Source organism: Dryas octopetala, chromosome 5 (assembly GCF_963921425.1).
Source record: "Dryas octopetala chromosome 5, drDryOcto1.1, whole genome shotgun sequence".
In the NCBI taxonomy this organism is placed as follows: Eukaryota; Viridiplantae; Streptophyta; class Magnoliopsida; order Rosales; family Rosaceae; genus Dryas; species Dryas octopetala.
This window is the reverse complement of record NC_141370.1, coordinates 12,097,082-12,125,068: the sequence shown is the minus strand read 5'-3', so window position 1 is coordinate 12,125,068 and position 27,987 is coordinate 12,097,082. Positions and strand designations below refer to the sequence as shown.

At 36.5% G+C, this 27,987-nt stretch overlaps 4 protein-coding genes across 4 annotated transcripts; all 4 read left to right on the top strand.

Moving 5' to 3' along the window:
• The first annotated feature begins 6,129 nt into the window (after window positions 1–6,129).
• Window positions 6,130–8,261, top strand: LOC147284362 (E3 ubiquitin-protein ligase APD2-like). The gene is made up of 5 exons (XM_086245298.1): window positions 6,130–6,451; window positions 6,816–6,954; window positions 7,055–7,124; window positions 7,426–7,744; window positions 8,010–8,261. The coding sequence occupies exons 2-5, from the start codon at window positions 6,862–6,864 to the stop codon at window positions 8,092–8,094; spliced, it is 567 nt and encodes a 188-aa protein (XP_086101424.1). The 5' UTR covers window positions 6,130–6,451; window positions 6,816–6,861; the 3' UTR covers window positions 8,095–8,261.
• Window positions 8,262–9,411: 1,150 nt separating this feature from the next.
• On the top strand, window positions 9,412–13,129 carry NRAMP3 (natural resistance-associated macrophage protein 3). The gene is made up of 4 exons (XM_086243572.1): window positions 9,412–10,058; window positions 10,589–10,725; window positions 10,877–11,529; window positions 12,568–13,129. Exons 1-4 carry the CDS (start codon window positions 9,532–9,534, stop codon window positions 12,778–12,780), a joined length of 1,530 nt encoding a protein of 509 aa, XP_086099698.1. The 5' UTR covers window positions 9,412–9,531; the 3' UTR covers window positions 12,781–13,129.
• Window positions 13,130–14,303: 1,174 nt separating this feature from the next.
• Window positions 14,304–17,571, top strand: LOC147284360 (FRIGIDA-like protein 3). The gene is made up of 4 exons (XM_086243571.1): window positions 14,304–14,494; window positions 15,245–16,307; window positions 16,512–16,681; window positions 16,772–17,571. Exons 2-4 carry the CDS (start codon window positions 15,266–15,268, stop codon window positions 17,282–17,284), a joined length of 1,725 nt encoding a protein of 574 aa, XP_086099697.1. The 5' UTR covers window positions 14,304–14,494; window positions 15,245–15,265; the 3' UTR covers window positions 17,285–17,571.
• Window positions 17,572–18,186: 615 nt separating this feature from the next.
• On the top strand, window positions 18,187–23,574 carry LOC147284359 (aspartic proteinase 36-like). Its single transcript, XM_086243658.1, has 12 exons — window positions 18,187–18,581; window positions 18,675–18,795; window positions 18,891–19,318; window positions 19,433–19,589; window positions 20,136–20,218; window positions 20,314–20,410; window positions 20,569–20,641; window positions 21,398–21,628; window positions 22,074–22,198; window positions 22,367–22,468; window positions 22,550–22,647; window positions 23,065–23,574. The coding sequence occupies exons 1-12, from the start codon at window positions 18,286–18,288 to the stop codon at window positions 23,231–23,233; spliced, it is 1,980 nt and encodes a 659-aa protein (XP_086099784.1). The 5' UTR covers window positions 18,187–18,285; the 3' UTR covers window positions 23,234–23,574.
• The last annotated feature ends 4,413 nt before the right edge of the window (window positions 23,575–27,987 follow it).

Sequence of the window (27,987 nt, the reverse complement as noted above, 5' to 3'; positions counted from 1 at the left end):
TTAGTATATATATACCCTAGTAGTATAATATGTACAAACTATAAATTATAGACTAATCCTATAAAGTATAAAGTGTAAACTATATTATAAACATATACTATAAACCTATAAACTATAATAGAGAATTTGGTTTACTCTATAATAGGTATTAAAACCATATAGTATAAACTATATAGTAGTATAAATTAAGTATATACTAAATAAACTATAAATTATAAACATATACAAACGTACATATATAAACTATAATAGGAAATTTGATTTACTCTATAATAGGTATTAAAATCATATATAAACTAATTAATATATGAAAATAAATATATATTATAAGTGATAGTTCGGTTCAATTAAAATAAAAAATTTCAATATTGAAAACCAAAACCAAACCGCTCATCATCGATTTGGTTTGGTTTGTTATCCAAAAACAAAAAAACAACAAAAAAACCAGACCAAACCAATCCGATTGGTTTAGTTCAATTCTAAATTTTAAACTCAGTTTTTCAGTATTTTTGCACACGCCTAGTAAAACATACACGACCATGTGCATTGTGTTAAGCCATAATAGTAATATGGCTTAGTTAGTGGTTTTAGTTAGCTAATTAGTTATTACAGTCATTAGGAATTGTTATGTGAGCTGGCATTTGGTTAGGATATATGTTACACCGCCTCTCAGCCACACAAATAAGACATGTAATTTGTGTGGCTGAGAGGTGACAATTAAATACTTCTTGATTCTCTCTCTCTCTCTCTCTCTCTCTTCTTCTCGGTAATTCTAATATGAATCCTAGCACATTGGTCATACCCTCTTTTAAATTTTTGAAACAGATAACAATAAAGAGGTGACAGTAATTATTAGCGTGTCTCTTGCAGTTCACTACTAGAATATGTAAAATTTTATATATTAATCCAACTTTTCAGCTAGTTTGACCACGGGGCCACTGATAAAAATGTTGTGGTCGGTGGTCACAAAGGCTTATTCCTCCGGAGCTAGCTAACTCTTTAATTAATTAAAGGTGACCTAGCTTTTTATTAATTATAATGTCATTAATTTGTCAATGCACTCAGCATCTCTGCACTCTCGATCTCTGTCTGGTACTTAAAACCCTAATATGCCAAACACAATTAATCCAGAAGGATATACAGAAATTAGAAGCTCATGCATGACATATATATATGTATGCATGCCTAGCTTACAAGGATTAGTTCATGTTAATTCCTATATATAATAATTGCATATGTTATAAACTTAAATATGTTCATGTGTAAAGGGTTTGATTAATGCATGTGTTATAGAAGTAAAAATTTTATGTAGCATGTGTATATTTATTGTCTTTATCTTTTTCATTATGTGATTTAGAACTTGATGAGAGAAATATACATTAGAAGTATGTGTGATAGTAATTTTTTTCTGTGTTATAAATTGATCTATATATTTTTAGAAATTACAACTGGAGTGCACACACATCAGCTAAAGCTGCATCTTTAATTTACTTTTTTTTTTCTTTTTAATTAATCTATTCGACTATTCCTGATCAATGCAAGGATAGGAAGCTGCCAAGAGGCTGCTAGGGTTTGGGTTTGTAGTGGACTTAATTTGATGATGAATTTGCCTTTTTCCAAAAAAGAAAAGGAATAGAACACTGAACATAGATCCATCGACACATTAAAGTTGAATCAGTGAGTGTGAGTTGTTCAACAGAACATTGAACATAGATAGACAACCGAATTCATTTCAGGTCTTCAAGTTTTGCAGCACAAGGAAAATATCTACGTCTACTATAAAAAAAGAGTGAAAAGTTGATGAGCCTTGCAGACAAGGCGCACTTTGGTAAAAGCATTCATGTTTGTTGTGCAAGGACACGTTATTAGTAATGAATCCACAGGCTGATCGATCTTTTAGGGTTTCAAACCAGCAGCCAAAGGTGTACTTTAATTAATTTCTACTTTGGTTATTTAAGTGGTAGTTTAATGTGTGTTACTTTTTTGTGGTGAGTATTTTGTCTTGTTACCAGATTATTCAAACTTCATTTGCCTCTGTTTAATATTATTAATTTTGACTAATTCAACCACACCAGTGTGTTCTCTTAGGTTGTCTTTTCACTTAAAGATGGTGCCAAGATTTTAATTTGCATGGGATGGGATCGATGAATTTCTATGGACCGTGGGCCTTATCCATACTTTTTTTTGGCCGCTTAACAAAGAAAATTGAGGGATGGAGTAGACTATAGCCCAGCCAATCCTCTGCTTGGCTCCTGCCCTGTTTTCATCTTCCATAAGGGTAAAACAATATTTTTATAAAGTGCAGATATAGGCCAGGAAAGATTATGGGTCTTATAATTGTGTGTCCTAATGACATAGTAACCGGATTAGGTGTCAAAGTTAAACTTTATAAAGAGAGTAATGTTAAGCATCTCAAATTTATATTTTAAATAATGTGAAAATATTTTGTATATTTATATATAGGTCTACTTAATTTGAAGTTAATCATGAATTTATTTACAAGTTTAACTGACATATATACTATTACAGCCATCATTTGCAACGTCAAACTTGTAGAAAATTTGGTTACAGAAGAGGCGAAGTTTGATGCAGGACAGAGTGATTGACATCGATCAATAACAATGACGCATGCAAAGTGTGTAATTCAAATTCTTTCCAAAAATAAAAGTATCTGACAAAAAAAAAACGAAAAATAAAAGTAAGTTTCCTTGATGGACTCTTCACGCAGTGCAGCTCCTGGTAGAAGATATGCATGTATATATGCTTCAATTATAATAGTCTTAAGCCAATTATGGGGACAATGTTAACCGTGGGCCTGTGGGGCATCTGAATCGATTGCATGATATGAGCTTGTCAATCACTATTGTGTACTTCAATTCATGAACATGCACAACATTACAACAGTGCTTTTAGCAGGCATGCCGAAAGCAAAGGTTCCAGTACTACCTGGTACATGTCTATTCGATGTGTTGTGGTTCACAGCTTTATGCAGCACCTATATGAAATCCATTCAGGTAATGTCTTCACGAATCACGATGGATGCCACAATCTCCTTTTTTTAAGATTTTGTTTGGTGCATAAAATTAAACTTGATAGATTAAATGACTAGTCGTGTGTATTTAAGAAAAAAATTTCTAACTGGAAAGAAAAAGATAAATTAAGTATAAGGAAAAACTTATCACCACTAATTCTATCATTTGTTGAAGAATTAGAAGATATATGTTTCCTTTATAACTAATTTATCTTCTTCTCACATTCTTCCTTCAATAAAAATGAATTTAGTCTTTTAACTTATCTAATTCAATCATCAGCATCAAACGAGACATAAGATATAATAAACAACACAACTTCTCTTTTCATGAGTGCAATGATCAAATATCAAAAATACTTTTGAGTTTTGGGATACACATCACTATACATTGTTTTGAGATTACATTTTTACACACTAAAATGAGAATACTTTTGAGTGATGATCACAATAATGTAAAGTCTTGTCAAGATAACATAAAAGTCTTAATTATAGCAATTATTCGTGAATTTTACCATGACTCTCACTTATTTTCGCAAATTAACTTTACTTTTAGATTCTATGGTCTACAAACTTTTTTACGTTACTCATTTCAGTTATGTCCGTCAATTTTATTCAAATTTTCATCAAATATGTGCACGTGACGAGTGTGTGCTTGGCTGATTAGTGATGCTGTTGTGCCACAAAAGTGAGTCATGACGTGCACATGATTTCACGAAATTCAAATGAAATTGACATGAATGAAATGAGTAATGTGGAAAAGTACAACATATAATAAGTACAGTTGTATTATTTTCTTTTTGTTGAAGTACAAGTGTATTATATTGCCAAACTAAACCTACACGAACGAAATTGAAAATCCTAACAAACTATAGAGACCAATCTATTATGTTGATCATGAATTGGCCTGGTAGTTTTTTTTTGTATTTTGGTCAACTTGGCTTGGTAGTTTAGGTGTGGGTATAGGCCATTCATGTTGGTCCCTTTGTTTTAACCCTTAGGTTAACGGGCCTTCCTAGTGTAAACCTTTCGTATTGACGCAAACCTTGATACTGTTAACCCCAAAAAAGGGGAAAAAAAAAAGAAGAAGAATATTTCCAACTATTGGTATACAACAGTGGGCAGTGGCCAAAACAAAAAAAATAATACAACAGTGGGCTGCAATAGTCTATTGGTATACATATTGTAATTGGGCTATTCTTAGCCTAATGGGCTACACTGGGCCACTACTCCTGCTGACCATATTTTGGGCTACTACTGGGCTACTAAGTGGATGTATGGATTATGTTAGGTGGTGCATGGGTTTTGAAAGGGCTGGATTGCTGGAATGGCAGATTCTTCAGTTTCATATATAATTAGTTTTTGGATAAATTACAATTTAGTACCTCAACTTTAGCTCAGATTTTAAGTTAGTACCTCAAGTTCAAAAAAGTACATGTCAGTACCTCAACTTTCATTTTGTTGCAATTGCATACCTCCATTAGCTTTTCCGTCTGTCAGACCGTTAAGCGCCTACGTGACACGGTGACGTGGCTTTAAAAAATGCCACATAGACAAAAAAAATAATAACTTTTTTAAAAATAAAATAAATAATTATAAAAAACAAAAAAATTATAAAAACCAATAATTAAATTATAAAAAACAAAAAAAACATTTATTTTCCATTTTATCTCCATTTTTCAGCCCCCTTCCCCCGATTCTCTCTCCTTCCTCCTCTCTCTCCTCACTTCTCTCTCTGCCCGATCTCTTTCTCCGGCGCCCATCTCCGGCGAGAACCTGCATCTTCTTCCTCTCTCTTTCTCCGGTGACTGGTGGGGTGGGTCTCGGGTTGCTCGGGTTTTGGGGTATCGGGTGGTGGGTTGATTTGTGTAGCTGGGAGGGAGGGTTGCTCGGGTTGATTTTGACACGCCCTTACACATAGCCTCGCTTCTGGGTCACTTTGCTTTCGCCAAAGAATTACTGGTCGGAAGCCCGAGCTCGCTTCCCAGTTGAATTCCCAAGGTTCTTCGCCTCTTCACTTGGCAGCAGCAAAAGGGTCCGTGGAAATAGTCAAACATTTGGCGCTGGTCAACCCAGATCTGTGTTTGGTCTGGGATCGAGATGGGTTGACTCCTCTGCATCTCGGGGTGATCAAGGGTCGAGTTGGGGTAGTGGCTGAGTTGGCCCGAGTCAGACCGGAGGTGACTCGGGGGTTGATTTGTTGGGGAAAAAGGAGGCGTTGTGGCAAATGGATTTTGGGTTGATTTTTGTTAATTTATTTTGATGATTTTTGTTGATGGTTTTTATTGATTTGTTATTTGTTTGTTTGTTTTTATAATTTAATTTTGGTTTTTATAATTTTTTTGTTTTTTATAATTATTTATTTTATTTTTAAAAAGTTTTTTATTTTTTTATTTTTTTATTTTTTTTATCTATGTGGCATTTTTTAAAGCCACGTCACCGTGCTACGTAGGCACTTAGCGGTCTGACAGACGAAAAGCTAACGAAGGTATGTAATTGCAACAAAATGAAAGTTGAGGTACTGACATGCAACTTTTTAAACTTGAGGTACTAACTTGAAATCTGAGGTAAAGTTGAGATACTAAATTGTAATTTTTTAACTGCAGATGTAAGTTTTTCAACTGCAGATGTATTTTTTATTCAATTATATGCTGAAGCAATGAATATTAAAGATTCAAATCCATAAACCCCAAGTTTGACGTCCAACTCAAACTGATATTTAACAATCTGTCCAAACTGGGCCAACTTTGCAACAATTAATTAGATTTATCCCAATAATTATTTCCCAACTGACCCTACCATCAAATAGAAACTAAAAAAGCACTAATTCTTCTACCTCAATTTCAAAATAGACCGTGTCCCAAATCCAAATTTGGAGTTCTGGGTTCACCTAAAAAGGCCCACCTACCATTCAAGACAGATAGTTTTTCATTCCCATTACATGGTTAGTTGAGATTGTCCAGTACTATGGAGTTGAACAACTACCATTCTATTTCTGGTGCCTTCAGACATCAATGCACGTCTGGTACATATATGAATATATGTTTATTATCATTTATATTTATATTTTCTTGTGTTCCAACCTGGTACAGCCTCCACCACGTACCTTTCTCATGTTCAAGGCCATTCAAACTGGGGCTGTTTAGCTTCTACCAAATTTTGTTGGTACAAGTTGTGTGCATTTAGCACATTTACTGATATATTCTTAGATGTAAGACTATTTCATTTGATCTTCATAACCAATCTTTCAACAAAGCAACAACTTTGCTTCTCATTTCTCAATGAGATCTCTGTGAAGTTGTGAAAAGTATTGTTGACATTGTCATTCCCTTCTGAGATGTACTCGAGCACTGCGTTTCTTCTCCATGGATTCTGCAGAGCTGCAGGACTTGAACTCAGGACTTAAAGTCAAGGTCTTTTGAGGTAATGCACAAAGCCTTTCTTTTTTCTTTTTCATGGATTGTGCTAACGCGTGTTGAGGGACTATAACTCGAATCATAAATTGTCTGTTACTTCACATTTAGGAACACACATTGATGCATCTTGGATTTATTTCACAAATTAATCACATTTTCAGGAAGGATTAAAACTATCTTTAAGCCTTATTAATACAGGTAGGAATGTAGGATGACTAGTAATATATAAACTATAAAGTTATATAGTACTGTTTGGTCAGCCTTTAAAACATTTAAAACATTTAAAACCTAACCACTTATAACTATGCTGATAATACAATGACTTGTTTCTACAGAAAGCCTGTTTTTAATTCTCTGTTTTCAAACTGCAGGGGACAAAACACAAAACCGGAGGATAGGCATATCAGAGCTGTAGGCATGTGTTCCATAATAGATGGACTTAATCACCGGAAGCTGCTTCAATGGACGAACTCTCAATCTTATAATTTAACCACAAGTAGTACCTATGAAGTAAGGCATTATATATATATGTTCATTTTCTTGATGCAATAGTATCTGCACAATGAAATTTTAAACCAGATCTTGATGATTTCTCTTTGTATAATTACAGGATGATCTGGTAGATTGGTGCATCACGCTCACTTTTCTAGCCCGTATGCTTGCATACGTTGCGATTTTAAGTAAGTTCAGTCATTTGCAATCTGCAAACTAATCACTGGTTGCTCTTCATAAACAAGTTTTTTATAAGCAGTGGAGATGGCATTCATAAAAAAATTCAAATTCAAATCAATGTTCTTAATGTGCCATATGTCTCATTATATTGTTCACCTATATATGCAGTGCATTAGCAAATAACCTCTTGCCAGATATCTGTCACGTTATGTTGTCATACAATGAAATAAGACCACATATTTATACATGATTCCTTCTTATTAGCATTCATATTGACTGCAACTAATGTTGTTTGAACCATATATGCAGCAATGGTTGTGCTTGTTATATACATGATAATGAAGTACCTAAACGAGTTTGATGAGGAGAGGAGTATTGGGGATGTAGGAGAAACCGAAACTAACCCATTGCAGCCTGCAAAGACAATGCCACCATTAACATATGGGACATGTGAGTGGGATGTAGAATCAGGAAATTGCAGTAGCAGCAATAGTAGCAGTACTAACATTACTAGCTCCTCCGAGGACTTGTATGATGGGAAAATATGTGTCGTCTGCTACACTGAGCAAAGGGATTGTTTCTTGGTTCCTTGTGGCCATTGTGCTACCTGCTATGTCTGCGCACAAAGGTACTATATATTTACATGCACTTTGTCAAAAAGTTACAAATGGGTTTTATTGCTAGATAGTCTGATAACATAATATTATGTGTTATGTTATTAAATTGTGAATTTAGACATTTTATTAGAATGAAAGTCAACTTTTGACTAGATGTGTGATTTAGATTCACAGTTTGACAACATAATATTACTTTTATGTTGTCAGATTGTCTAGTACGAAAACATTATCTATATATGAGTTTGAGTATCTTACACTGAGTACATGTTGTTTCAGGATCTTTTATGGAGAAACCAAGACATGTCCAATATGCAGAAGATTCATTCGCAAAGTAAGAAAGTTGTTTACTGCACAGGACTAGTTCAACCTCCTCTCTATCTTTCTTCTTTTATGAGAACAAATATATATTGTATTCTTGAGAAAATAGTTAGTTACATGTCACTTTACTTTTTTTATTTTTTGGGGAAATTGAGGGACATGATGTATAATTTTGTACTTTATTCATTTAATCTGAAAATTGAAGCCCAAGACGAATGTTTACATTTTGTCATCTACCAATTTGAAGCCCAAGTCCAATCTTTGCAAAGTTCCACATCGGACTCAGGCCCAGTGGTTGCGATAGGCGGATTGCAATGGCAGTTCAAAAAGAGAAACAAGTGACGTAATTTCTTGACAACGTACGGAATCAGCGAAAGAAAAAAAAACCGCGAGAATTTCATAAGTATTAGGTCGTTTTGTCGTTTAAAGGCTGACAAGAGTAACAGAAGGCAGCACGGAAAGGCCCGTGCAACCACGAGGCGTCCACGACAAAAACGTCAGCTCACGCGTTGCCCCCACGCACACATGGCAGCATCGCACGCTCCCTTCGCACGCCATGTAAACCGTCCCGTCACCTTAAAGAGCTCCCCATGCATGCCCACTTGGATTTGATTTTACGTGGCATTACTCACGAATGAAATTTGGTTGCGGATAAGATGGCCATGTCACTTATTGAGTCCCACAAGTCACAAATGCCTTTGTGGGGTCCACGAATGGTTTGTACTAGTCACGTACTCACGTAGATGAAGCTTCCTCTTAAAGCTGAGATGACACAAATGCTGTGTGGAGTTGATGAGCCTTAAACGAGACGCAATTAAGGAAACAATGATTGCAGCTCAATACATGTGAGATTGTGAGGTGAATATGAAGCAAAATGATATCTTGCATCAACCATTATGTCAAGTTCTCAACTTTTACTTATCCAAATATAACAAGTGTAGAGTAAATGATATAATCACCATATAATCATACTAGACGCATTTAAAGTAGAGTACCTGTCGTAAAATTTAGTCACCCACTAGCATGGTATTTAGCACAATAATATCTTCATTGTACAAATTGAATTTAGTTGATGGTAATATTACATTGAACAAGTTGGTGAGAAAAATTGTTGTCACTAAAGTCCTATTACCAAGTGTGACTAAGTGAAGAGGTGGCAGGTGCCACTCACCGAAGTCGCCGAATCAACTTGTCTCTTCACGTGGCAGACTATGATTCGTAAACCCTAAAATACCCTCACGGCAGCTCTATATTTGGAAATCCAAAACACGACAAATTGAATAAATAGAATATAAAGTGACACTGTGACAGTAAAATAATAATCAAATAAAAAGTGAAAATAAAAGAGAATAAAGAAGGAGGGGGACTGTGGCAGTTTTCCAAGCTTCATTCCCATAACGATAAGAAATTGAGAAGCAGAAGAAGCAAAGCAAAGCAAAGACGAAGCGAAAGACCACAGTGACACTCCGTACACTCGCCCATGTCTCCGCACTCGCACTCGCAACCACTGCTAGTCAATTCAGAAGATGATCCTCAAGAGACCGCCTACGACTCCGACGACAAGGTCCACGTGGTCGGAATCGACGACACCTCAGCCGACGACGACAACAAAACGCCGCCGTTTTCGTGGAAGAAGCTCTGGCTCTTCACGGGACCTGGGTTCCTGATGAGCATCGCGTTCCTCGACCCCGGGAATTTGGAGGGCGATCTTCAGGCGGGAGCGATTGCCGGGAACTCGCTGCTGTGGCTGCTGATGTGGGCCACAGCCATGGGGCTCCTGGTGCAGCTCCTGTCGGCTCGGCTCGGCGTGGCGACTGGCCGCCACCTGGCCGAGCTGTGCAGGGAGGAGTACCCCAGTTGGGCCCGAATGGTGCTGTGGGTGATGGCTGAGTTGGCTCTGATTGGGGCTGATATTCAGGAGGTTATTGGGAGTGCGATTGCTATCAAGATTTTGAGTAATGGGGCTTTGCCGCTTTGGTCTGGGGTCATCATCACCGCTTTGGATTGGTATTTTCGACTTTACTACTACCCTTTTTGTGCTTTTCTGGTTTGTTTTCTTTGAATTTGATGGGGGTTTTCTTTTGATTTTCAGAGTTGTTGAAATGGGTTTTGGTGCTTGTTCTGAATTTCATTGTGTTTATGGTTTTTGGGTGCAAAGATTGATTCTTTTTGGTTGAGGATTATATCATTTCAACCATTTCTGATGCTTTCCTTGGTATGCGTTTGTTTTGTTTTTTTCGGAGGGCTAGTGGTTTTGGTTCTTTGTGTAGTTGTGCTAGATTTTCGAAGTTCTTAGTCACTTACTTGACTCAGTTGGGTTTCTGAAACAGCCTCTTCAAAACAAAGAATTGAACTCTGCTTGGTTTTCTGGAAAAATCCGGGATTTTTAAGGGTTTTTTTTTCCCATTAAGGAAAAGAGAAAGTGAAGCTCATTTAGATCATGCTGAATAGATTTATCACATCTTGTTGACAAATTTTTAACTATTTTAGCATTGTTAACTTGAAAATAATTTCTTTTGTTGCCTTTTTTTTTACAGTTTTATCTTTCTATTTCTTGAGAACTATGGTGTGAGGAAACTAGAAGCAGTTTTCGCAGTTCTGATTGCAACAATGGCGCTCTCATTTGCATGGATGTTTGGGGAAGCAAAGCCCAGTGGCACTGAACTTCTTCTTGGTATTGATTTCTGCGCCTCTATTTGGGATTTTTTTTACCATTTTATTCTTCTGATTTTTATGTATTGCAAACAATAATGTGGTGTTTTCAGGCCAAAACGCTTCTAATTAGCATACTGATATACTCCTTTGCATTCAATTCCTCTTTGTAGGCATTTTGATTCCGAAACTTAGCTCCCGAACAATAAAGCAAGCTGTTGGAGTTGTGGGTTGCATAATTATGCCTCACAATGTATTCTTGCACTCCGCTCTTGTACAATCAAGGGAGATTGATCACAGCAAGAAAGGTCGTGTTCAAGAAGCTCTCAATTACTATACCATAGAGTCCACCATTGCTCTTTTTATCTCCTTCATTATCAATCTATTTGTTACCACTGTGTTTGCCAAGGGGTTTTATGGTACAGAACTGGCAAATAGTATAGGCCTTGTAAATGCAGGGCAGTATCTTCAAGACAAGTATGGGGGTGGGATGCTCCCTATTCTGTACATCTGGGGTATTGGGTTATTAGCAGCTGGCCAGAGTAGCACTATTACAGGTACCTATGCAGGGCAGTTCATCATGGGAGGTTTCTTAAACTTAAGATTGAAAAAATGGATGAGGTCACTGATCACACGAAGTTTTGCAATCATTCCAACTATGATAGTTGCTCTTGTATTTGATACGTCCGAGGACACATTAGATGTTCTGAATGAGTGGCTTAATGTGCTTCAGTCAATTCAGATCCCTTTTGCACTTATTCCCCTGCTTTTCTTGGTGTCAAAGGAGCAAATCATGGGTTCTTTTAAAATTGGCCCTGTTCTCAAGGTATGTTGTTATTTCCTTTGTTCTGCATTTTCAACATTTTATATAGGCTTTGAACAATAATGCCAGGTGATTTTCTGCCTATGCAAATCAATCAGATTAAGTCCGGCTATTTTTACACCCATTTGTCTATTAGTGTACCTTGTGGATGGTGCCTTTATGCTCTTTCTCCTTCCTGTTTGTGTCACCAAGTGACCTGATACATCATGGTTGTCAGCACACATGCCAGTGTTGGTTCTGCAGTCTGTTAATCATTTCTTCTGTTGGTGTTGTTGCAATTGCCATATTTTTCTAATTTTCTCTCACAGAGATTATTGTTTTCTGATTTGGTTTTATATATGTATTATTATGTAATATGTTGCAAGTAAATTTTTTTTTTAGTAGGTGGACCAAGTTTAAGAACTACTTTTCCCTTTATAAAGAACTAGAAACCCGCAACAAAGGGTGTACTGCTCCCATAGTCCCATGGACTCCACTATCCATCACATACTCTTATTATCAGGTTCCTCCCTGATGTTCAAAGCCAAAAATTCTGCACTGCGTAGGATAATACGGTAACTGTCACCGTAATCTAATTGTAAATTACTGATAATTCATGGCTATGTGCTGCAGATTTGGTGATAAAACAGCATTTTTAGTGAACTAATTTGGCAGTTGTCCCAGATATCAAGTGCTTCATTAGTTGTTCAATGCATTCTTTTTGCCCCTTTGACCTTTTCCTTGGGGTTGAGAAAACGTCTCACTGCATTGAATTTCATAGTCTAGCTGAAAGTGGAGTCTAGAGATTATCTTCCTCCCTGAGCATTCCCTTTTTTCCACTCTTGTACTATAAACTTTGTTTACAGATAGGAAATATTTGTTCAAGAATCAAGGAATATCCTTTTGAAGGAGACAGTTGTTTGATATCTGAGTTCAGTTTCTGATTATACACTATGATGTGCTCAAGCTGTTATCCTTCTTATCTTCTCTTTTTGTTTATGAATTGGAAGTTTGTGAGTTATAGCTTAATTGCTCACATCTTTTTCTTTATCTTCTATGCAGACGGTTGCATGGCTTGTGGCTGCCCTGGTGATGGTGATCAATGGATATCTTTTGCTGGACTTCTTCTCCAATGAAGTGAATGGGGTTTTGTTTGGCTTTGTAGTGTGTGCTTTTACTGCTGGATATGGAGCATTTATAATTTACCTTGTTTCCCGAAACATTGCCTTTCCTAGTTGGTGCAGATCAAAGGGGTGCACAGACACTGTGAACTGAGTAATCACCAATCCCAAATTTGGTTGCAGGAGAATGGTGTTGTATTAGTAATTGCCAAATCTTTAGGCGGTGAGTCAGACTGCATATACACACAACTGTTTGCTGATTAAGCAGAAACTTAATGTTTCTTCTGTATTATAGAACTTGTGTATTGTCTTTTGTTGTATTCAGAGAACAGAGGAGGCTAGAATACAAAATGGTGGTGCTACTGATAGTTCTAGGAACATCATGCTGTAGTTGCTACATATTATTAAGTGGTAACTTGGCACAGTATTGAATTAGCCTTGGACACTGTACTGGAATTATTTCTTCAATGGTTTTTCCACTTCTATGTGGCTTTATGTTTTTAGGTAAACGAATAATACTTTGAAAAAAGAAAAAAAAAAATGCCAGGGGGAAAAGAAGCCCAACAAAAAAACACAGTTACAACAAGGAAAAGAAAATAACCAAATCTTATCCATTTGAATTGGCCCAATGATTTCCACAGTTCCACTAAGATAAAACATTGAAATCCCAAAGCACTACCAGGAGTAAACTTTGATGTAATTATAGTATACACTTGAGCAGAAATGATATAAAACTAACATGTTAGAAAGTTAATATAAAGCTAACTACTTTTTTGGGTTTACCGCATCATATAATCTTATAATCCAAATCGTTTATTTTTTAGATCTTATTTCGAAAATCATCTTTGTAAAAATATCATAAATTGAAAGTTTTTTAGCCATTTAATCATAATAACAACCATTTATATACTTTTATTAGATATAATGTTCATTTATTTATTTGATCACAGTTAGATGACTAAATAATTTTTGATTTGGTTGATTTTTTGTAATGATGACCTTTGAAGTAAGGCCTAAAAAATAGACGATTTGAATTATGAGATAATTTATGTGGCGGACCCAAATTGGTGATATATTCATATAACTTGCTAACTAGTTAGCTTTAGAGACTTCCTCTATAGTGTAGGTCTTTATCTCTTATTACATATTAGGTCACGTGATGAGAAAGATGTACATACAAAATGTATACATCGTGATTGGAGAGTTGTTTTAAAAGATTTACAAATCAGCTACAAGGTCGCACCATATGACTTAAGACCCTGGGCTTGTGACTTGCGAGAAATTATTATATATAACTATAACACTGTCATGTAGTGTAACAAATTAATGCGTTATAATATAAGTGAAGATTATTAATATTATACCTTAAAAGTATAAAACCATCGTCTATCTATGTCCGTGGATTGATTATAATAGGTGACATTGTTATAGTTACACATAATAATTTGTTGTAACGTGCTACCTGAATCGTTAGACTTGTTAGATCCCGGCCCATTTAGAATCGTGAGTCATATTTTGGGCTGGCTGAATTCAACTCGGCTCATATACAGTCAGCAACTCGCTTGGGTTGAGTCGGGTCAGGAAGACCCAACTTTGACGGGTTACCCGTTAATACCCAAAATTCAATCGGGTAGTTAGGCCGTTTGGACCTCAGCGGTGCATAACCAAACAGCTTAGGGTTCGTACCCTCCGTACGAAGAGCAAAAGCGCGAACTCAGTGTCCAACTTCACCTATTATCACATTTTCATCGTTACCCATTTCTCAGATTGAAACACTCGTATTAGGGGTACCATTCGTTTTGCTGCTTCTCCGCTAGAGACTCTGTAATTTTTTAGGGTTTATATACTTTTTTTTTCTGCTTATCGAGGTACGCTTCGTTGCCCAATTTTTCTCCTTTTGTTTTATTTGATTTATTTGTTTTCATTTTCATTCGTTTTGTATGGCTTTAGAGACCTAGATTTGTGTTCTTTGTGGGGCTCTTGAGAGAACAAAGAAACCCAATTAATCTATGAGCTTGAGTGGTTCTAATGGGTTTATGATTTATACCTGCGTTTGAATGCAAATTGTAATTTTGGAACAGCTTTTGAAATCGATAGAAGTTATATATATATATATATTTTTTTTTTCTTTTAATTGCATTGGTTGTAATTGCATTACTGGGTTCTAGAATTACTTGGTGAATTTTATTTTGAAGTCCGTTTCCAATATTCACTTGTCGTTGAAGGTTACTGGGTATGAATTTGAAATCCATATATTGAGTCAAGTTGCGTGTCCTACAATTTCCAATGCATCTCATGTAATCCTTACACAACCAATATTGAATGAAACTTATTGCACTATCTAATTCAACAGTTTTTCTTGAGATCTGTTTCTTGGGTTTAGTTACATGTCATAAAATTGCCAATGCAGGTCATCTAACCTTAACACAGCCTGCATTGAATGAAATTTATTGCATTGTCAGGTCCAAAGATTTTGTGAATGATGTCTGTGGTCTTGACTGTTAGAGCCGTAGATACTTGATTATTCTGCTAACGAGAATAAACTTTCACTTTGTTTTCCTCAATTCTCTTGGTTTTGCTTATGTATGTTTTTGTTTGCATTGTGTCTCTTAAAACAGAAGCCTTCATTTGCGTTGAAAATGGTTGATGCAGAGCTAGTCATGGAAAGTGATACATCAACCTCTCTAATAGATCAGCTTGGTAAAGCATTACTGGAACTAAACGCTCACAAGGATGCTTCTGAGGACAGGGTTCAGTGGACGGAAATTGAAGAGCATTTCCACAACCTTGAAACGACACTGAAGAAGAAATTTGAAGAGCTTGAAGCCAAGGAGAAGAATTTTGAGGAGCAGGAAGCTGAAACCTGTACTTTGCTTGTGGAGAGAGAGGCAGCTGTTACTGCTAAAGAACAAGGCCTGTTGGATCGAGTGCAGGAGCTAAAAGATGCTGCAGTTGCTGCTATTGCAGAGGCACGAGCCATTCACCAGCCAACAACTTCGGAACCCATGGATGATGGGGATAACAAAGACATCAAGGTAAGCAGCTCTCTTGGTGATTCAAATTCACCAGAGGAGGATTTTCCTCATAAAACAGGTGATAATGCTGAGGGTATGGCTCTTGAGGTTAAGCCACGCCCAGAACTGACGCAATTTTGCGAGCAGATGGATGCAAAAGGGCTCCTGAGTTATACTACTGAGAATCATAAAAAACTAAATGTTATTCGTGAGGAACTTTCTGTTGCATTAGAGAGTGCAAGTGATCCAGCGCGATTGGTGCTGGATTCACTGGAGGGGTTTTACCCTCCTGATGAAACTAACCAACCAGAGGGTAAGAAGGATGCTGCCCTTCTGGGCATGCGCAGATCCTGTGTCATGTTTATGGAAGCCATGGCTGCCTTATTGGCAAAGGCTGGCCCAGGTGCTGATCACCTTTTGAACCCTGAGACCAAGCAGCAAGCCAAACTAATTGCTGATGAGTGGAAGCCTAAGTTGGCTAGTGCAGACATTGATGCTGCCAATGGAATTTCATTGGAAGCTGAGGCATTCTTGCAGCTCCTCGCAACTTTTAGGATTGCTTCAGAGTTTGATGACGAAGAACTCTGCAAGCTTGTTCTTGCAGTTGCTCACCGCAGGCAGACACCTGAGCTCTGCCGCTCCCTTGGGTTAACAGACAAAATGCCAGGTTGGTCATCTTTTAACTAACTGACCTGATGCGGTCTGGAGGCTAAAGCATTATATTCCTTTAGGCCTTGGTAGTAAGTTATATTAGTTGAGAAATAGAGACAGATGCAAAATTTATTTTGCTGCTAAAGGATAATTCTTCTCTGGTGTTGTGTTCTTTGGATTTTGGATGCAGAGTTTTCTGAAAGTCCGTTGTTTTCTGCAGGTCTTGTTGGATTAATGATCAGCAGTGGGAAACAAATTGATGCTGTACGTTTTATTCATGTCTTCCAGCTTACTGAAAGTTTTCCCCTTGTGCCACTTCTAAAGGCGTACTTGAAAGAGTTGAGGAGAAACTCACAAGGCGAGAACATGGGAGATGCTGCAGGTTCACAGGTATATTTTAGTTGACCAACTGACTAGTTGTGTATCAGTAGAAATAGTTTACTGATGATTTCTTTCTTTCTTTTTTCTTTTTAAATGTAGGATGATGTTAATGCAAAAGAACTTGCTGCACTGAAGGCTGTAATAAGGTGTGTTCAAGAGTACAAGCTCGAAGCCGACTACCCCCTTGATCCACTGCAGAAAAGGGTTGCTCAACTAGAGAGATCCAAAGCTGATAAGAAGAGAAGTGGTGAATTTGGTAAACGTCAACAACCAAAGAAGCAAAAAGCCAGTGGAAGATGGCGTGGGTACCGTGGACCTGGTGTTGCTGCTGCTTCTGCCACCACCACTGCTGGTAGGCATGGGCAACCTGCTTTCGGTGAGAGGGCAGCAGCATATGCTGGGATATCAGAGAGGTATGCTCTTGCTGGTCCACACACTTATGATTACCAAGTTCCTAGCCAGCCTGCATATGCTCCACAAGCTAATGATCCAAGGCTATATTACTATCCTCAAGATGACAGAGTTACAGCAGCCTCGTATACTGCTGCTCCATCTAATTATGGCAGTTATGTTGGTAGTGGATTGCAGTCCCAACACCAGCCATACATGTAATTCACATATGCAAGCATTGTAGAATAGTTGGCCATATGGAAGAGTGCAGAATAAATGCATTCGATAACCATTTTCATTTTCCCATCTAGGCTTGTATTATGATATGCCTTACAGGTAGTACTTCGCTTTATTGAATCCATATTCTGTTTAGCTGATAGAGCGGCTCATGAGAAATGAAATTTGTTGTAAGAGAGCCCCTGCTGACTCAGATAACATAATTGTGATGGGAGGGGGAAATGGGAAACCATGAGCCAACAAATCAGTTGGATTTTTCAAACCCGTAGGGCAATTTTTCAAATCCTTTCAACTTCTTTCCAAGTGCAGCTTCATACACCTGCCTTTGTCTATTCTTCACTCATAAAATGAAAATTTTTCCAATTGTAGATTTCTATACGTGTTCAAAACGGTTTGAAAATTTTCAATGGAGAATTTTGTCATACTCCATCTGCATGGTATACAACTATTTTTGTATTCTTAGATCTGGCCGGTTTCACTTTTTCAGTCATAAATTATAGAATTTCTACCATAAGATGTGATTATAAGTTATACAGTCGCTGTGCCAAAGTCGAAATATGTATAGCATTTATATTGCAAATATGAAATGACATAATTTTGGACATAAGATTATGAGTAATTTTAGGGAGAGACCTTATTTTGGGTAACTCCCATCACCAAGAAAAAGGTCGTTGAGGAAATCCCAATCCCAAGTAACCCAACACCAACTGTGGTTGATGCGTCTAATTCAAGAATAAATAAATTATTATAAAGCCAAACAATTTGCAAAAATGTTTGTTTTTTTCTATCTGGCCAAAAATGTTATTTTCCTTCGGAGAATTTGATTTAAAAAAAAAAAAAAAACTGAAAAAACTAATTCGTACCCGCTGACTTCCCTCTCTCTTGTCACAAGCTCTGTCCTTTGGCATTGTCACCTTGCCATCTTCTTCTTCACTCAAAAGCTCGCCATTTCTTTTCCTCTCCGATCTGACATCTCCACCGTTCAAATGGAACGGCCACGGGGACCGAGTCAGCCGAGTCAACTCACCTCCTTCACCTCCATCTCCATCGTCCTCCTAATCTTCCTATCATCCGCCATGGAATTCGTACCCGTCTTAGCCAATCCCACCAGCCCTTCCCTTCTTCACCCTTTACTACCCGCCATGGTCTTACCTCTCTACCTCTCCACTTCCAATTCCTCCAGAGCTTCCTCATCCAATCCGCGCCGCCTCCTCCAGAGATCCGAGTCCCATACCCGCCCCAACGCCCGCATGGGACTCTACGACGATCTCCTCCGAAACGGGTACGCTCGTTTCTCTTATTATCATTTTTAGTTTTCGGATTGAAATTGAAATTGGGATTGAAGTTGTTGTTGTTGTTGTGGTGGTGGTGAAAGGTACTATACGACTCGGCTTTGGATCGGAACGCCGCCTCAGCGATTTGCACTGATTGTGGATACTGGGAGCACTGTTACCTACGTGCCCTGCTCTTCTTGCGAACAGTGTGGCTGGCACCAGGTTATATTCGTAATTTCCTTTGTTTCTTGGTCTGAGATTAGATGCAGAGGCTGAACAATGTTATTGATGTTTTTTGTTTTCGACTTTTTCATCAGGACCCCAAGTTCGATCCCGAAGCATCGAGCACATACCACTCTGTCAAATGCAACATAGATTGCACTTGTGACAATGAGAGGGAGAATTGCGTGTACGAGAGGCAGTATGCCGAAATGAGTAGCAGCAGTGGTGTGCTTGGTGAGGATCTTATGTCATTCGGGAATCGGAGTGAGCTCGAGCCCCAGAGGGCTGTTTTCGGCTGTGAAAATGTCGAAACAGGTGACCTTTACAGCCAGCCTGCTGATGGGATAATGGGGTTGGGCCGTGGAGATCTCAGTGTGGTCGATCAACTTGTTGATAAAGGTTTAATAAGTGATTCATTCTCGTTGTGTTACGGTGGGATGGACATTGGTGGGGGTGCAATGGTTCTTGGTGGTATTTCGGCTCCTTCTGACATGGTGTTCACCCATTCGAACCCTGTACGAAGGTGTGTTGTTTTTTGAAAACTTTATCCCCCTACATGTATTGCAGCATGTCCAATTTCCTAGAAAATACAATCTATACATCTCACACATTTACTCTAGTTTCGGGATGGCAACAGTCCATACTACAATATTGATTTGAAGGAAGTGCATGTTGCCGGGAAGCGATTGCCTTTGAATCCAAGTATCTTTGATGGGAAACATGGAACAGTCCTGGACAGTGGTACAACATATGCTTACCTACCAGAAGCAGCATTTCAAGCATTTAAGGATGCTGTAAGATCTCATCTGCCCTTATTAATTACCTTTAGGTTAGATGCTACTTTAATTTTGTACAAGATCATATAATAAGACATTTCTTGCATATCCTCAATATTTTCATTCCTAGTAGGTGATACCTTGCGGTCTTTCTAAATGATATTGGTCAAGAGCCGCCTTTGGAATTTTAGTTTGATGAGCTTGTAGTCGATTGGAATTGACAAAGAGGACAAGCTGTAACATGTGTCTGAATGTGATGGAAATCATTAATATGTAAAACCAACTAGAAGTTCAATTGTAATTTAATTGTAGTTAGGGAGGAATAACATGCACTTCCTCATTTGAAAATGAACTTTAGCATTTCCAATGCTCTGGTTTCCTTAGAAATTTCTTTCTGTATTTTCTGGCTGTTCCCAGATGTAGTATTTTATTAATTCATCTTATTATTTAATTTCTTTTCTTTCATTGAGTGGGCGATCAAAAGTACTGTCAGGACCGCAGCCTTTTTCTTTGTAAATTGTAACTTCTTTTCCTATTTTACCCTCCCGTTATATGTTCATGCAGATCATGAAGGAGCTTAGTTCCCACAAGCAGATCCGTGGCCCTGATCCAAACTATAATGATATCTGTTTTTCCACTGCTGGAAGGTATCACATATAAGAAACTAAGAGCTTAATTGATTGTACAGTTAAATTACTTGTCTTTTCTGGAGCAATTAACAGCTATATCAATTTTGGTTCAGTGATGGCTCCAAACTATCAGACACCTTTCCAGCAGTTGACATGGTATTTGGAAATGGGCAAAAGTTTGCACTATCTCCTGAAAATTACTTGTTCCGAGTAAGTGATTTCCCTTCTCCTAAGAGAAATTGTTTTTAGAACACGTAGAACACGATTTGTAAATTTTTATTATGCAACGGTGTGGTTTAGGCATTGGTAACTTATTTGATGTCACTGATTGATTTTTCTTTTACTTTATTATAACATCAACTATGAAGCACTCAAAGGTCCATGGTGCTTACTGCCTGGGGGTTTTCCAAAATGGAAAGGATCCAACTACTCTTTTAGGAGGTATACACTTTACAAACGTTCCACGATCCTGTATCCTATGTGTGTGCAAATACATATATGAATATGTAAATTTTCTCTAATGCAAATGCAGTGTAACTGCATGCGGATAAGCAAGCATTCCAAAACTCCTGCATTTTTTTGTATTTCTTTTATGTTTTTGATTCTGTCTTGACATGGATTATTACTTTAGGGTGTAGAACCAATGTTCTGGCTTTATGTTTTAGGTTTAACCATCCGGAGTTAAAACCTAAAACCGAAGCTCGGAAAGGGCACATTTTAATAAAAAAATTGCGGGAGTGTTTGAATGCCCCAATGGTGAGTGCTTGAACAGTCTGGTATCTGTATGCAGTTAACCGTAACGTAGCCGGAATATATATGTGTGCGTATGTATATGGAACAATTATCTCTGCTGGACAATCGGAATTTAAACAATTTCAGGCATCATGCCGATCAATCGCGCAAAAGGGACCTATTGATGGGAAGCCCAAATTTTTGCTTATTTCCCCAAAGAGAGTTATAACCTAAACTCTATGCCCTAGTTTTGATGCTAACTGAACTTTCAATCAATCGGTCGTGCTTACCAATCAATCGGCATGCGCATCTGGATGCTCGCAGCATCCAGTCGCCCGGTAGAGAACTGGACTGTATGTATATGAATACATTTCCTGTTTCATGTTATAGTATCAAATTTATCCCTTTAAATTTTTGTGGTACTTTCAATTTATCTTGTCATGTAATCTATCATGTTTATGATAGGAATTGTTGTCCGCAATACTCTTGTAACGTATGATCGTGAGCATTCAAAGATTGGTTTTTGGAAAACTAATTGTTCTGAGTTGTGGGAAAGACTTAACATATCTGCTTCCCCTCCACCAATGCCTCCTGCTTCCCCTCCACCAACACCTCCTGCTTCAGACAAAAAGAATTCAACTGCAGAAGTGCAGCCCACATTAGCTCCCAATGCAGCACCTCCTTTTACACTTCCAGGTAGTGTAGGCTGCAGCTCTTTGAGTAACTTTTATGCTACATTGGTTCCCAACCAATGCTTTCAGATGAGGATTCTGAGTCTCTTTTCACTGACATGAACGGCTCACTTTTCACTTGACCTTAAAAATGAGCATGTTCTTTATAATAGTATTTGTCTATTTGTTCAATTCATCATAGAGTTATGTAGTTTTGTTTGTCCATTTTCTTGGAAGTATAGATTTGTAGATTTTCTTTTACTCATTTCTGTTTTTAGTTTAATTTGTAGATTTTTCGTTTACTCATTTCTATTTTTTATATGTCACCTCAAGTACAGATTCTTAATTAGTGAATTACGATTTTTTGCTGCATTCTGTTTCTGGAAAAAGACACATGCCACCTCCTCTCTTTTTTAAATTTTGTGTTTAAGACGGTTGAATTATAATATCTCATGAACCTTGATGGACAGGGGAACACCAAATCGGACAATTAACATTTGATATGTTATTTAACATCAGCTACTCTGATCTGAAGCCCCACATTACAGAACTCGCTGAATTCATAGCTCAGGAATTGGAAGTTAATACTTCACAGGTCAGGCAAAACCATATACGAGCATTTGATTGATATTTACTTCATACTTTCTCACTAATAGGTTAATACTGTCAATCTGACAGATAGATGTCTCTGTTTATAATCACGTTTTATGATGTTTAAGTGCATCTTCAGCTTAGGGTGCCAATTTTGAATGGATATTTTCAGGTCCGTTTGTTGAAATTTGCTTCCGACGGAAATGATTCTATCATTAAATGGGCCATTTTTCCAGCTGGTTCTACTGACTACATTTCTAATACAAGTGCAGTGGTAAGTCTGCCCTATATTATTGCAACTAGTGTCTATGCCAATGTTTATAACTGTTTTCTTGATGATTTGTTCTGCCTGCAGGGTATAATTTCCAAGCTTGCAGAACATCACTTGAAATTTCCTGTAATGTTTGGAAGTTATAAGTTGGTTGGATGGAGTGCCAAGCCCAAGGAAAAACGGTAGCTTATATTTCACTCTCTAAGATCCATTTATCTGTTCGACCAAAAAAAAAAAGAGATATACATTTATCTCAGATCACATTGCATATATTTCTTATGTTCTTCCCCTTTCTATACAAGAATCTAGATAGAATCTCCCATATGAGTGTTGGCATATAGATAATGAATTAGCTATCTTTGCCATTTGAGGATTAGATGCGACGCCTATATACAACAAAGAATAATAATTAATAATAAGATGCATGTCATCTAATGTACTGGCTCACGACCAAAGGTCCAAATCGCCTTCTGATGCATTCAGAGTGAGGACCTGTCCATCCTTAAGATATATATATATATATATATATATATATATACGGATCACAGTATCATAGGTAGCCTTCTTTCTTAGTATTTTGTTCTTCTGAAATTGGACAGGACATGGTGGCAGCACAACTATGTGGTGGTTATATCAATTTTAGTACTTCTAGTTATTGCATTATCCGGTTTTGGATTGTGGTTGATTTGGAGACACCGACAACGGACGCTCAATTCATACAAGCCTGTCAGTGTGGCTGCTCCAGAGCAAGAACTTCAGCCACTATGAAAACTTGGAAGCTGTCTTTGCTTAGTGGTTGATGGCATGGCATGTCTGCGATTTGCATTTTGACTCTATTACAACAAAATTCTTTGTTCAATATGATGAATCATTCTTTGCAATGCCCATGAAAGGATGCTCATAAAAACCCAGATAGTAGAGAGGTATACATAGAAGCACTCACATTTTGGTTTTGTAAACGTCATCGAATTTGTATGTGAATATTGTAACATACAAGTGAATCAAAAGATTGTCCAATAAGGCCCCTTCTCAAGCTTTTCTTTATATTATTATTTGTAGCTTTTGACTGGGTACCTTTTAAGAATACGGTTATAGCCATTGTCACATTCCATCATGCGTCAAGAAGAATTTTTCTTTTTTTGGACAAATGTGCCGAGAATTATTCCTCAATTCCTAGAATCTTATTGTTTACTTTAGAATAAAACTATTTTAGACCATCTTGACTGACTCTTGATTTTATTAAAAAATGATACATAAGATGATCAATTGAAATGATTCATAATTGTTAAAACGATAAAACCCATTAAACCGATGGCTCATATGTGAGGCTTTTTTTGTTTTGTTTTTTTCCTTAAAAAAGGAGCCCTCTATTATCTCATTCTGTATATTTGAAGTGTTATGCATCTTTTATAAAACTTTTTGTATCTTTAGTACCACACTAAATAAGGACCATTAGAGTCTTAACTAAGCCAATCTCTGTTAAGAAGGTGAAACAAACGGGCCCTTATGGATCACTGCCTTTTTGCACAGCAGAACCTCAAAAGAAATAGTACTTATTCAACATATACATATTAATGTATGTCTAGTTTATATTATAAGCAAGTCTAATGAATAGCCTAACAATACACATGAGCCGTTGGAATGAGTCCTCCTCCCCCAAACGAGTTCGAGGCAGCTTCTAAGAAACAAAATAGAAGCTGCAAAGTTGACATTTGGGGACGGGAACCTTTCTCTACTTGTTGGCGTTGAAGAATCTTCTCGTTTTCTGGTCAAATGAATTTTAGGGGCATAAAGTCCAAATCGCCGTTAAAGTATGAAATGCTTAGGGTACCATTCAAAAAAGTCAAAAACAAATAGAATCCTCCATCTACTCATGTTTGTTCAATTGATGTTGTATTTATAACTAGAATCCCCTACTTTTTAAGGCTAAGCTATAGAATTTTGCGTTTAAATTTAGTATTTAGTAATTAGATTAAAAATATTATTAAATAAAAGTCTAAATAACAAACACACAATATCAACACACAAAATATGAGTAAGAATCCATCCCTTGCCAATTTATTAAGATATTTTGCAACCATGTAGCTCATGCTTTAGCTAAAATTCACTATCATATTCCAATTCTGTCTAGATCGTGAAACATTGGGAATGTATGGCTTTATAATAGTTTTATAGTTTATAAGGATCTTAGTCCCACGCCCCCCTTTGAAGACCCAAGTATCTAGACCATATCTAACAACGACGAGCATCCAATCTTAAATTATATGGGAAAATTACTAATTTAGTTCATTTATTTGTTCTAAAGTCTCATCTTGGTCCACAATTTTATTTTTTTGGCCAACTTAATCCACTAACTGTTTGACGTTTTCCAACATAGTCCATTCCGTCAAAATTTCAATAACAGCCGTCAAATTTAGGGGCAAAATGGTGAATTCATATCCTTAAATGTACCATTGGTCCACTTACTTTCACATTTTTCCCAAGTTGGTCCACTTTCTTTTTGACATTTACCTACTTGGTCCATTCTAATCAATTTTGTTATAAATTATGTTAAAATGAAGGACAAAATTGTCTTTTCATATTCAATAAATTTTTAATTCTATTTTTAATTTTAAAAATATTAGAACTAAAAAAAAAACACAATAATTAAATTTAAAAACAAAAAACAAAGAAAAAAAATCCATCATAAATCCCCGGCCAAACGCCCAAACCCCAGCCACCCATCTTCCTTCCCTAAACCTCATTTTCTCATCTCCAATGGCAGAAGTAGAAGCTCCTAGTGCCGTCGCCCGAGGCTCCAATGGCAGAAGCAGAGGCAGATCGAGATGGGGTGAAGTCGACGATTGGCAAAAAGGGCATATCGAAAATGGATTTGGCTGCAAATGAAGAAGACGAAGCTAGATTTGCACATTCAGAGAGAGGGGAAAATAGAGAGAGAGAGAGAGAGAGAGAGAGAGAGAGAGAGAGAGAGAGAGAGAGAGAGAGAGAGAAAAAAAAAAAAAAAAAAAAAAAAAAAAAAAAAAAAGGGGAATAGGGGGTCACTGGCTAGGTGTGGTGGTAGGGCCGGGCAGAAGGTCAGTGAGAGGGAGGAGAGAGTGGAGGGTGGTGGGTGGGTGAGTTGCCGATGGTAGATAGAGAGTTGTGGGTGGTGGGTATGGGCTGGGCATAGGTTGGAGAGGGGAGGTGATGGTGAGTTTGATTTTTTCTGTGGTTTTTTTCCTATATATTCTTTTTTTCCAATTTTTTTTTTTTTTTTTTCTGCAGGTGAGGGTGGAGATGGTGGGGAGGGAGGAAGGGCTATGGGTTGTGGGTGGAACCTGGGCTTCTTGTTCTTCTTTTATTTTTATTTTTTTAAAATTATTGTTATAGCTGGGCATGAGTGAAGATCATGGGAAGTTGCAGAATAAGAAAGAAGGTGAAAAAAAGGTAATGGCTATGGGTGTGATCAGGGAAAAAGAAGAAGAAGAAAAAGGGAAAAGAAATGGCTATGGGTGTGATCAAACAACAAGAAGAATTTGGGTTTACTGCAAATGGACTTTGGGTTTATGCAACTTTTGTTTAATGCAATTAAATGGATTTTGTGTGTGAATTGAAGAAGAAAAAGAAGAACAAGAATAACAAGAAGAAGAAAGAAAAAGAACAAGAAAAAAGAAAAAAAAATTTGTGAGGGCTGTTATTTTTCTTTGTTGATCGATCTAAGGGTATGGATGTTTTTTCTTAGTTTTTTGTTTTTTAAATCTAATTATTGGGTTTTTTTTAGTTCTAATATTTTTAAAATTAGAAATAGAATTAAAAATTTATTGAATATGAAAAGACAATTTTGTCCTTCATTTTAACAGAATTTCTAACAAAATTGATAGAATAGACCAAGTAGGTAAATGTCGAAAAATAAGTGGATCAACTTCGGAAAAACGTGAAAGTAAGTGAACCAATGATACATTTAACTCATTTGTTGACTTATTAAGGATATGAATTCACCATTTTGCCCCTAAATTTGACGGCTGTTATTGAAATTTTGACGGAATGGACTATGTTGGCAAACGTCAAACAGTTAGTGGATTAAGTTGGCAAAAAAAAAAATCGTGAACCAAGATAAGACTTTAGAACAAATAAATGGACTAAATTGGTAATTTTCTCAAATTATAATGAGTGGGGAGATCCAACTCATAACAAAAAAGATATATCTAATTCCTTAACCTATGCCTAATTACATAATTTAAGGCTAATTAATAAACTAAATCATAATCTCATAACATAATCAATTATAGATTATAATTTGTTAAACTTTCTAATATTTTTAATTAATGAGAATATCTATACGAACATCCATTTTTATGTAATGCAAATAAATTTAAGGAAAAAAGATATATACGGATGTACCCCAATAGGAAAAATGTAAACTTGTTAATATACACTTTTGATTATATGGTATATATATTATATGACTAATATACTGTTACATGGTGATATTATAACACGTAAATTAATTACACCACATAACAATATATTGATTATAAATAATAATTTTTTTTATAATTTAATTGCATCACATAATTTATGAATAGTTTTGAGGCTGAGTTGATAGTGCTGACTCACATGTCGTACATAATCAATATGCCATGTCAGTCCCAATTATTTGGGTACGTCTTGTCTACTTATTTTCATCTTTTCCATTCATGTAAACAATTTCAAAGAATTACATGTGTTGACTACTGCAATTGATTCTTTTGGTTATGCTGCGTACTTATCTATTCATAAAATTCTAATTATCTTTTAATTTCAAATCAAAACTATACTAGTAACCATGCACACCAATGTTTGTCAAGGAGAATAGATTGGATTGATTGAACTTCAAATATGGTTGAATGTCACGAGAGAAGTTGCTCTGTGAATAAAAAATTTCCTGTGTTTTTTTCCCTCACATCTTTATTTAAAAATTTAACAAAAAAGTAATACTGTAATTCTATTATAAATGTTCTCGTAAAATAAATGTTAAGCAATTATAAGGGATAATGATAATCTTCATTGGATTCAATGTGTAATCTAATATGAATAACTCATTAACACTTCTCTCTTTTTTTTTTGGTCGGATTAACACTTCTCATTTAAACCTTCCATCTCAAAATAGATGTTTTTAAATTTTTTGAAAACTAAAATGGAGTACACTACCATTTACTATTTACTATTTACTAAATTTATTATTTGTTATTTTTTAATTTTTTTAAGTCTAGTTAAAAAATAAGACTGATAACTCAACCTACTTGCTATAATAAATTCTAGTCCGATTTATTTTAATGAAATATGCACGAGACGGAATCTACCGAGCATTTGGCATTGTTCACCGAGTAATCGGTACTGTTAATCGAGTGCTCAGCAATTATTACCGTGCAACAGTAACTATTTGAAGTTGCATAAAATGATAATTGTTGATATATTTTATTACATTAACATGTCAAAAATTAATAAAATCAACATAAAACACACAATTCAAGTTTATGAAGTCATATTCACCTGTATTATAA

Bases quoted from the DNA above. Each gene is read 5' to 3' on its own strand.
- LOC147284359 (XM_086243658.1), top strand. From the start codon at position 18,286: ATGGAACGGCCACGGGGACCGAGTCAGCCGAGTCAACTCACCTCCTTC. The intron at 20,642-21,397 runs GTATACACTTTA...TGTTTATGATAG, and splicing joins TCCAACTACTCTTTTAGGAG to GAATTGTTGTCCGCAATACT. The intron at 22,469-22,549 runs GTAAGTCTGCCC...TTCTGCCTGCAG, and splicing joins TTTCTAATACAAGTGCAGTG to GGTATAATTTCCAAGCTTGC.
- NRAMP3 (XM_086243572.1), top strand. From the start codon at position 9,532: ATGTCTCCGCACTCGCACTCGCAACCACTGCTAGTCAATTCAGAAGAT. The intron at 10,059-10,588 runs GTATTTTCGACT...TTTTTTTTACAG, and splicing joins ATCATCACCGCTTTGGATTG to TTTTATCTTTCTATTTCTTG. The intron at 11,530-12,567 runs GTATGTTGTTAT...TCTTCTATGCAG, and splicing joins AAATTGGCCCTGTTCTCAAG to ACGGTTGCATGGCTTGTGGC.
- LOC147284362 (XM_086245298.1), top strand. From the start codon at position 6,862: ATGTGTTCCATAATAGATGGACTTAATCACCGGAAGCTGCTTCAATGG. The intron at 7,125-7,425 runs GTAAGTTCAGTC...CCATATATGCAG, and splicing joins TGCATACGTTGCGATTTTAA to CAATGGTTGTGCTTGTTATA. The intron at 7,745-8,009 runs GTACTATATATT...ATGTTGTTTCAG, and splicing joins TGCTATGTCTGCGCACAAAG to GATCTTTTATGGAGAAACCA.
- LOC147284360 (XM_086243571.1), top strand. From the start codon at position 15,266: ATGGTTGATGCAGAGCTAGTCATGGAAAGTGATACATCAACCTCTCTA. The intron at 16,308-16,511 runs GTTGGTCATCTT...TGTTTTCTGCAG, and splicing joins GTTAACAGACAAAATGCCAG to GTCTTGTTGGATTAATGATC. The intron at 16,682-16,771 runs GTATATTTTAGT...TTTTAAATGTAG, and splicing joins GAGATGCTGCAGGTTCACAG to GATGATGTTAATGCAAAAGA.